The following is an 11108-nucleotide window of genomic DNA, read 5'->3' as shown; positions in this document are numbered from 1 at the left end:
TTCCATTTTTTTCATCTCTGCAGACAGAATTTGCGGGTCTGGAAGGAGGAATTTTATTACCCAGTATAAAGAGTAACTAAGGAATAAACCTTCGTTTCATTCACATAAAACGAATGAGTTATAAAATATTTTTAAAAAATCATCACTTATATCGCTTGAAATAATTAACTAATAGAAAATATTTTCATTGTTGATGGCAATTTATATCTAAATTTTTTTATAAATGATAAAAATATATTTCATTCATTAAGTTTTTTTTAAAAGTTTATTTTAAAAAAGTAGTTTTCAGAGCGGAGCCTAAATTGAAAATCCTTTGCTTGCAAGATTGAACACGATTTCTATTAGAGAAATCAAAGATTCGTGTGCAATTAAGCTAAAAAAAAGACGAAAAAACCTCCGTGTTAGTGAAATCCGTCGTGCCATGTTTCGTGCTCTCCATTTTATTTTATTTTCCTTTCTCTGTAATTTATTGGATACTCATTTACTTGTCGGTGCTTTGCACAAATTCAATCTAAAAGCTTGATTTGTAATAATCATCATATTTCAATTGTACCATTTTTTATATAAAAAAGAAGACGGTATATAAAATTAAACTGTAATAACTAATCATGCAAAAATAGACAGGCAATTATTCATGGTTGCATAGAAAAACATACTGAGACAAATCTATTCATTAATATAAAGGACCAAGCTAAGTGCTAGGATACGTAATGGTGTACCATAAATTGTAGTTCGAGAGCCATTTTGTCTCCCCCCAACCACCAAGTTATTCATTTATATATTCATGATTACATTTCTCTTATTGCGTGTCAATTGCGCTAAAAGATAGAGCCACATTAAAGTATACATGCGTTGATACAAGCTTAAAGTAACATAAATACTTATGTAAAGAACATAAAGTGAGTTAAAAATTGGTGGGTATAAGTTTTGATATGTCGGGTCTAATATGGATTAACACACAATAAAACAAGTATAGGATAAGTTAAGGTTCCATTCATTCACGGAAAATATTTTCAAGGAAAATATGACATTTCTAAGAAACATTTTTCAAAAAGTCATTTTTTAGAAAAATGACAATATTTATTTGTGTTCGACTTAAACTTGAAAATAAATTAGAAAATATTTTTCGTGATTCAATATGAAATGTTTGATTTGTTTTTCCTCTATGCACTATCTTTAATTTTTTTTTTATTTTTAACTGATTTTTATTTTTTTTTTTTTCTTTTCCTCCTTCTTTGGTTAGTCAATTACCAACCACGGCGACGATCGGTGGCCGGCAACAGCCTAAGGCTCACCACTCATCCATATGGCGAACAGCAAGATCGCCTAAAGAAAGGAAAAGGAAAAAGTAAGACAAGAAGGCTAATGGGGGGGGGGAGTGGAAAATATTTTTCCCTATTTTAGAAGCTTTTTTTTTTTCTGTTGATGGAAAATATTTTTCCTATTTTTAGAAAAGAAAAACATTTTCTTTTTTTTTCTGTTGATGGAAAATATTTTTTTTAGTTTGGCCTAATAGCTTTTACCCAACTTGATCTAAGAGAGTGCCAAAAGGTAGAGAACGGAGCAGTTTGCAATTTATCACAATATCATTGACATAATTATAAAAAAAAATCCTAAACCTATTGTACAACGATCAATCATATCATAAATCTTTCTATTATATAGATTTAGTCCAAAACCTTATTACAATATGACAATTTACTCATTCTAGCTAATTTTAGTCAGTAATCGCTGATGTAGCATTCTAATCAATACTAATCCTTTTACATGGCATAATCGGTACTAGCGTTGATATTTTTGTATTTTTTTAATTGTTCTTAGATTTTTTTTTGTTTTTCTTAATTAACTACCGTATAATAGATTTAGAACTTCTTCGACAATTTTACTCGACATCAACCTACATTCACATTGCTTGATATTCTGATTTTACAATTAAAATTTTCGTATATTTAACGTTTTTACTCAAATTAAAAGAGAAATATGGTAAGGGATATTAGGATTGTTTAGGCCCTGATTGTTTAACGTTTATTTACACTTTTGTTCCCAGGAACAAAAAATATTTGGAACAAAAACAAGAAGTAGAAAAAACTTGTTTCTTACTCCCGGGAAAAATTCTGAAAAACACTTCTTCTTTTTTCTCCTTTTTCTTCTTCTTTTTTCTTTGGCTGGTCGCCGGCCTTGGCCATGGCCGATGACCGGCCGTCAGGGCCGACGACCTCGTCGGAGCGTCGCCAGCCCCCGACGAGGCCGCCGGCCAATTGTCGGCCATGGCCGAGGCCGGCAACCGGCCAAAAGGAAGAAAGAAAAAAATAAAAATAAATAAAAATAAATAAAATATTAAAAAATTAAAAGAAACAAAAAAATTATACAAGTTTATCCAACGTGTTTCTATTTTTTTTTTCTATTTCAGGAACCGAAATTTTGTACAGTTACCAAACGTGTTCTTTTGTTCAAAAATTGTTTCTCGGAATAAAAATAGTTTTTTCTATTTCTGTTCTCAAGAATAATTTTTTAACAAAACTTTACCAAAAAAATAATTTTTTATAGAAATGCTACCAAACGTAGCCTTAACGAGCAATGACCGAGATGTCTTATTTTTCCATTTTTTTCGATAACAAACTTCATATTTTCCACAACCACACTGAGTAGCGTTGCTGGCTTCGGACTTTCTCCTCCTCATGAAAGGGAGAAAATTTGAATCCCCATCACGTCGCAAATGGATTTACCTGCTTTACAGGGATGGTGGTTCCTTCGTGAATCTCAAGATTTATGTTGTTGATTGTTGACTTACGATTTCCTGGCTCATAAAAAAAAATCAATATTTTCCTTATTTAATTTTACCCAACCTGAAAACTATTTGGCAGGGCATAATGACGACCGGCGTGTCTGATGACCCCGTCAAAATATGCAGAAACAAAATACCCAACCCAACCTCCTTTTTTTTGGGTTAAAAATTCGTTTTGTCTGGTCAGTGGTTGCGCTCTGCCCGACTTCCTCCTCGGGCAGCGCGAAGTGTCGAGTGGTCGTGGTGGGGGGAAGATCGGGCGGGCCCCACCCAAACCGGGAGGTCGCCCCGGTCAGCCGCGTCCTCTGTCAGGACACGTGTCGAGCCGCGGGGGGCCGGGGGCCACGTGAAGGCGGGCCCCCACCCTGTCCCCTTGTCCCCCCCTTGAGACGATAAAAAAACCCACTAAAAAAACTTTGGCAGATCTTTCGTTTGGATTTGATTTGATTTGATTAGCAGAAAGTAGGAACCGTAATCATGGCCAGGGACAACCCTAGCCATTAGCTTTGTTTTTGCTATATTGGCAAAAAGCTAAAGTCCTCCTTTTTCCTCTAATAATAATACTTACTAATTAGTGCTGGACACAGGAAATCTTTTCATAATTGACATGCGGATTTTATCCCATTATATTTAGTGTCTCAAGACACTTATTTAAAAAAAAACAAATGAAAAAATTGTGATCTCAAATTTATTAAACAAGTGTTTATTTATCAAATGTTTAACGATTGTCCCGGGCGTTTACGAACAAACATTTGATATGCTAAACCGACTTTGAATTTTGATGATGATTACAATTTTCGTAAACGAAAAAAAATACATATATATATCTCTAGTAGGTGATTAATTTCAAAGAGAAGGACATAAATCGAAATGATGATTTACATAGATAGGAGGACAAACTACTGCGTTACACATTACTAGTACTTTTTCTACATTGGCAATATATAGAGTACATTAGTCATAAATAATTTTATTAATTAGCACGTGATGTACAAACCGACTTCTGTTTTTCTCGAAATTTTCTTAACTTTTCAAATTATTGCCATCACTGTCACCACCATTAGAAAAACATGTAACGATTGTTTGTCAACATCCATTGTCACCAATCCATCAACTCCATGACCAATTGCCTTGCTATGAAACTAATTTGACGGGGTGGTTGATTTTTGGATGATTCTTTTCCAAAGTTGATGACTTGAGTCAATCTTTATTGTGCGCACATTTTCAATGAGCGAGTTTATTTTTGCTCACACTTTCATTGGTTATTTGTGAGCCATGTATATACTATATATAAGGTCAGCTTTGTAATTTGGCGTCCACTTTTTTTAAGGACAAAACATCCTCACTATACCTTGGTATAGAAAAAATAAAGAGAACAACATATATAATTCATAATTAGAATTCAATATTTCCGAACAATTACTCAATGGATCTCCTATATTTATGAGAAGTTCATTTCCATATTCTTAGTTGAAAATTATCCAAACTCATCTCAAGCCGGATAAGCCCATTTGTAAAAGAGAAGTGGAGAAAACAAAATATTAGATCCAGCCTCATTTTCTTTTTCTGGCAAAAGAAAAACATTCGATTCTTAAACGTAATTTTTATTGTTGTATAGCCCTCCCTCCTCGGAATATTTGCCATGACCTCATTCCCTAAAAAAACCCTAACTTTATGTCTAGTTCCAATTCCGTCTCAAATTTTGTTTGTCTAAAAAAATACAGATTTTTGATGTAGTTCCAAATTTGCCCGAAACTTTTTTTATCTTAGAAAAAACCATAAACTTTAGGTTTCGTCCCAAATCCACCCAAAACTTCTTCTTCTTCTTCTTCTTCTTCTTTTTTGTCAATTTTTACTCTAATTTCAAATCTACCCCTAATAATCATTTGCCCAAAAATCATTGTTTGTCATCCTTAATTTTCATATCCTAGAACAATTTCATTTTGGAGATAACCTCAAGTTGGAACTAGATCACTAGAGTAGATTTAAGAATAGATTGAAAGTTAGTGATTTATTTTAGATAAAACAAAATTCGTGACAAATTTGGGACCAAACTTAAAGTTTAGGATTTTTTTCTAAGATAGCAGAAAATTTTGGGCAGATTTGAGATTGGATTTAAAATTTATGATTTTTTTAGATAAAAAAACTTGAGGGCAGAATTGAGATTAGATAAAAATTAGGAGATTTTTTAGGATATAGGCCTAATTTCCACAATCTTCTTTTGTTAATCAATTATATGTTTTTTGAACAAATCTCTCACTCTCTCTGGGCACGGGGCTCAAAGCTTATGGGAGCGATTTACCATAATGGAGAGTACACCAACTTGATATTTCTTTCTAAATAAATATGAGAATGGTCTGCATTTTCATAAGATAAAAAGCAAGTAATGGACTAGACTTTTTCATAAAAAGGAAACAAACCGGTGGCCATCCAGGACCATCATTACATGCATTACGGATCCATATAAATTTAGACACAAATTCCTGTTTTTCATTTTTCCCCTTTTTTCTTAATCATTTTGCGTGCCTTTTAGGATGACCCCACCATGCACTGCCAATGCCATCTCTCATGTTGTCTCAACTTTGCAAAACATGGTTTATGTGCCTTTTGTCTTGCTAATAGTAGACAGCTAATATGAACAAAATTGCAAGGGGCAAACGGATAATAATTCAATATTACACCTTTATTTTTTTTTCCTTATGAAAAGACTCAACAACTTTGGACTTTAACCCTAAAGCTAAAAATTTCAAAAGCAAGGGACACGGCTCAAATATATAAAGAGAAACGTATCTTTTCCTTAATTATTGTTAAAGTAAAGAGACTTTGATCTAATTTCATCTTTATGTTGATTTTTTGGATGGGTTTATTAAGAATTTAACAAAAATTAGTATGGAAATAGAGCTAAAAGGTGCTTTATTTTTCATTTTTTTTAATCCATTAGACCACTCAAGCAATTTGCTTAACCTCATCCAACCAAAATCAATAACTTTATATTGAGCTTAAGCCATGGGCAAGCCACCGTTGCTCACTAGTTTGGGACATATCACAATTAAAGTACACATAGTTCGATCTAATTCAGTTTTCATTTTAACTTCCCTAGACACTTTTCAGCTAAAATTTTACCAAAGTTATCGTGGAAATAGAGCAAAAAGGTTCTTTGAAATGTATATCTATGGTGGATTTTGTTAATGAATGTGCTGAGGGCTTTTCATTTATCAAGCAATCAAATTAATATTTTTTATTTTATTTTTATGGAATTAACTTTTCTCGAAGACCGTGCATGCATTTAATTAATTAATATCATGTTTTCAGAGAATGGATTAGCTTAAAGGCATGCAGACTTGTCCGTTGTTGTGAGTTTAGTAAAACAATAGCAAAGAGGGAGTGAAAAAGTGAAGTTAGAGATGGAAAGAGGAAAGAAGGAAAGAGGGAAGGGAAAGGGACAGTCTCTTTCCCTTTAGTGTGCATTGAACGTTCACTGATGTTGACAAATTTGGATTAATTAAGTTAATCAAATCTGCTTTGTATCCAACCCAGCTTCGTTTGTCTCACCATTAATGTATCCTGTCTTTTAGGACAACCAACCTATCTTGTCATGACTCTCACATCAGTAAGTCCAAATCATTCCAAATGGGAATAAATCTCTTCTGCAAATGCATAGGAGTAGTAGCTTGATTAATCAGATTCCAGATGACAACAGGTGCAATCCATTCGGTTTGAACCCGACACAATTTGAGACTTGATAATACCAAAGTTAATGCTAATTGTGCTCCTCTCAGCTTGATAAGTAGGTGCATCCATGTCCATTTATCTATTCCTTAAAGAAGAGGAGATCTCTCGATCTAAATTACCAAAAACAAGTTATGATAATAACTTAAATTAGAATTAAGTGATCGTGGGTTGATTTCATTATTTGACACTTCAATTAGTATCATCGAACCAATCTGGCATATATTGCGTGCATTAGGGTCTAATACGAACTAGAAGGAAGGGAGTTGTTTTTCAATCTCTCGACTTGAATTACGTTGAAGTCAAGTTGTGATACCAACTTGAATTAGTTTAAAAAGATCTACATGGACTATTTTTATCATTCCACACTTAAAAGTGAAAACCACCATTAACCATCACTCTGCACTCCTCTCCACCATCAAACAAAGAGAGGAAAAATAAAAAGTGATTGCATCTTTTTTACGAGGAAACTTCACTAGCCCAATCTAACATAAATCACACATTATGCGTGTTCAGCCAAGTTCTATTCAAATCTCAAGTTAAACTTGAATTCATAAGATACAAAAACATGGAGGATGCTATGACTCGATAAGAATCTTAGCTACTTGAGTTGAGTACTTCCAAGTTCAAGGTTTAAATTAAATTGCTAACACATAGAGAATCCTTTGATTGATATCCGAATTGAATTAAAAGCAGTTCTGGAGCATCTTGACTAATGTACACTTAGATCTTACTTTAGACAACACATGTCAAAAGAATTCAAGACTCGTTACCCAAACCCAACACAACCCATAAAAAGTTTACTCGCAAAGACCAGACTCCCAGGATTTCCCAGAGCTTGAGGCCCAAGGGAACAATGGCACAAAAAGAGAGAACATAAAATGAAAGAGCACTAGGAAAAGAAAGGGAAAGAAGAAAATGTTCTTTTTTTTATCTCTCTCCCTCAAGAAGAAAAGAGAGAAGGGAGAAAAAGAAGAAGCAAAGCTAGAGAGAGAGAGAGAGAGAGAGAGAGAGGAATGCAAAATGCATGCAATGGAGATGATGATGACTAGGAGCATCATAACTGTCTAGAGAGAGAGAGAGAGAGGGGTGGGGGGTGAGACATCAAAGTTGGGGGGGAGTGCTGTTGGGAGTGCTGAGCGCACTACCGAGACATGGTGGCCCCACCGTCCCCAGAACCCCCCATCATCACCCTCTCCTTCTTCCCTTCTTCATCGCCATCATTACCAAACACCCCTCTCCGCCTCCTTCCCCTTCTCTCTCTCTCTCTCTCTCTCTATCTCTATCTCTTCCCCAGCTCCACTCAACAACTCCTGCTCCTCCCTCCTCTCGCCTTCCCCAGGCTTCCCTCAAAAGCGCCAGCCCAACAAGCTCTCTCTCCTTCAAACACACTCTCTCTCTCTCTCTCTCTCTCTCTCTCTCTCTATCTTGTCATCTCTGCTTGTGCTTGTGTGCGTGCTATATTCATGGAAGCTCCACCTGCTCGCGGCCGTGAGGCGGCGGCGCCGAAGCGCGACTCGGCAGGAGAGGAGGCGGAGCTCGAGCTCGGCCTCGGGCTCAGCGTGGGCGGCGGCGGCGGCGGCGGCGAGCGCGCCGGGGCCAAGCGCGGCAGAATCCTGACGGCCCGCGACTTCCCTTCCTCCGTGGGGACCAAGAGGACCGCCGACGAGTCCGTCTCGCAGGAGGGTGGCGGTGGATCCCCCACTTCTGCAAGGTCAGGACTTTAGGATCTTTTTATTCCAGATGTTCAGTTCCCAGAGCTGGGTTGGCCGAGAAAATGGCGCAAAAAGAGATTGAACGTGATCATTCATCGGTTGCCAGAACATCTCTGGTTGTTTATGGGACCAAAAGCACGGGATTGGACTGGAAGAGAGTTCATGTTTTTATCAAACTAAACTTGCAGTTCAAGATAAATTTGATATTTTTTAGTCTGTTTTCCCTGGCAAAACATATAAAGAAACTGCAGATTAATAATTTAAGGAAAAAAGTTCGGTTTCTAAGGGAGTTTGTGTTCGATTCGTGGCGTATAATCTATGTTGTAATTGCCCTTTTAGTAAGTTTTGTTGGTGGGGATGATACGATTGCGTTTCTGCATAATAATGATGTGTGTTCAGTTGGTATTGTTAGTAGGAAGAAAGGGAGAAAAAAAGAAATCATCTAAACATACGTTGGTATGGGGGTTTGAACCCGAAACCTCGTCCCACCTGCTATGTCGCAGTCGTCTGATATATCATGGTTTTTGCATATCCAGTTGTCTCTCTTTGAATCTCCCGTGAAGGCAGATTCTGACTTAGGTACCATGTGGAGTCACAGCTGATTCTACTGCGTGCTACCTAAGCTGATCTTCATTTCAATTTTGCAATGTCGTTATTCTTGTCTCTATGATCCTCGATCTGATACATACCGTGACTCGGTTGATGGGTGCAGTCAGGTTGTGGGATGGCCACCTATAAGGGCATACAGGATGAACAGCCTGGTCAACCTCGCAAAGGCACCTCGAGCTGAGGACAACATGTCGCCGAATGAAAAGAGCAAGTCAAAGGATGGTTCGGAGGACAATACGCGTACTGGTGGCATGACTGATGTTGACGGCAGAGAGCAAAAGCATATCGGGTTTGTGAAGGTGAACATGGATGGGATCCCCATTGGAAGGAAAGTGGACTTGAATGCTCATGCTTGTTATGAAACTCTAGCTCAAGCTTTGGAAGACATGTTCTTCCGACCTGCCAAAACTATTGATTTAACCGGTAAATCTCATTCTTTCGTTTAATTGTTTTGACCCTTTTCTACTCATGACTTTTTTTGACACCATCTTCGCCGTATTAGAGGTAGAGTGGGGGCAATTCACTTTGTGTCCTGGAAGGGTTTGAAAGAAAATTACGGAGAAATCTTGGATACGACACCTGACAAACCTGGATATTTTTGCAAGCATGACTAGGCACTTGCTTACTGCTCAGAATAAATTAGTATCTTAAGCTCGGGGGCTAAATTATGAATGCTGACACAATTTTGGAATGAATTTGAAACATGACTTTGTAAAGCTATCACGGGCTACAAGCTGTAGAGTCGAGGTTAAGGTGGATAAGCTACTGCTTCTTATTCTAGTCAATTAATGGTTTGTTCTTTAAATTACCAGGGGCTGAAGAAAATAGGCAGGTCAAGAAGTCCTCGAAGCTTCTCAATGGATGTTCTGAGTTTGTGCTAACTTATGAAGATAAAGAGGGAGACTGGATGCTCATTGGAGATGTTCCTTGGGGGTAAGTCACGAACTTACATTTTATTTTCTTGAATCAAGTCAACCAAATGGTGACTTTTTGTCGACTTCGCTGTCTCCTCCTGAGTTTGTTCTGTCTTGGTAGATTAGCGTTTAACCTTTCAAGGAAGCATGTAAACTGTCTAGCAGTCAAGGACTGGCAAAGAATAGATTTAGTGGAAGTGGAAATAGTTGATCTGATTATAGGATGGACTAAGATTTTTCTGATAAATGACTGATGCCATCTCTTTTACTGGATCTGGATGAACAAGAAGTGTGCTGAACCGCATCAAGTTTTGTTCTGAGTTTGTTAAATGTTGTTTCCTAACGCTCAAATTTGTTTGTTCAATAGGATGTTCCTCACTGCCGTCAAGAGACTAAGAATCATGAGGACTTCTGAAGTGAATGGAATAGGTATGCACAATTTTCAATCAAACAGTCTCTTCCAAATCAAACCACTTATTGTTTTTCTGCTCTTTAATGCGATTCCTTAATTTTTCTTGCAGCTCCAAGATTCCAACAAAAGAGCGAGAGGCAAATGAGAAAGCCGATATGATAGCTTTTCTCATCAGTCTCCTCACCCTTTCAAATCTGACTACACAAAAGAAGAAATACCTCGGAAGCGTATAATTTAGGAAAAACTATAGACACCCGATGAGAGCGCACCCTGACGAAATGTGCTGATCTTCCTGGTTTACATTCTGCCGACCGTCCTCCGGTTGTCTTTTATATTTGTTATATTTCCTTTTTTGGTTTTGTGTCTTCAAAGGGTAGATTCATCTCCATCTTTAGTCCTTCCAATCTCTCCATTAGGTGGAGTCATGAGGTGCTCTGCATATTTTGCTGAATGTTCTTTTTGGATTCTCATACTGTAAATATGGGAAAACTGAGTTATCTAGAGAGTTTGAGTTTGCATTGATGCTTGTTGCTGAGATTGTTTTTCTTCTTTCCTTTTTTCCCTTTCTTCTTGTCCCTGCGGTTGATGTTAGTGAGATCCATATTTGTTCCTTTGCTGATGGAGCCTTTGGGGATGAAGCTGATGTTTTTAATTTATTGATTCATGTTTCGATTGACAGTTTAATTAAAGGGACTTCCTTTCGCGTTCATTTCGATTCATTGCATGTAATAATTTCATAATCAGATGAACGAACTAATCGGTATGATAAAGCCCAAGATCCTCGTGGTTTAGAAAGTTACACTTAACGACGTTTTTAGAGAGTTGCTAAGGCAATATTAATAATTGCTATCTTAAAAATACGAACGCTTTTTTTTTTTTTCCAGAGAGTACTAATATATTAAATGTCACACTATCGCCCGTGGTGGCACAGCTTGGGCTCTCTT

At 36.9% G+C, this 11108-nt stretch overlaps 1 protein-coding gene across 1 annotated transcript; it reads left to right on the top strand.

Annotated features, from left to right (window-relative positions):
* Positions 1-7756: 7756 nt before the first annotated feature.
* Positions 7757-10802, top strand: LOC104414421 (auxin-responsive protein IAA13). The gene is made up of 5 exons (XM_010025534.3): positions 7757-8228; positions 8942-9261; positions 9651-9771; positions 10120-10181; positions 10274-10802. Exons 1-5 carry the CDS (start codon positions 7981-7983, stop codon positions 10321-10323), a joined length of 801 nt encoding a protein of 266 aa, XP_010023836.1. The 5' UTR covers positions 7757-7980; the 3' UTR covers positions 10324-10802.
* Positions 10803-11108: the final 306 nt, after the last annotated feature.

This window comes from Eucalyptus grandis, chromosome 7 (assembly GCF_016545825.1).
Source record: "Eucalyptus grandis isolate ANBG69807.140 chromosome 7, ASM1654582v1, whole genome shotgun sequence".
Lineage (NCBI taxonomy): Eukaryota > Viridiplantae > Streptophyta > Magnoliopsida > Myrtales > Myrtaceae > Eucalyptus > Eucalyptus grandis.
This window is presented reverse-complemented; position numbering and strand designations above follow the sequence as displayed.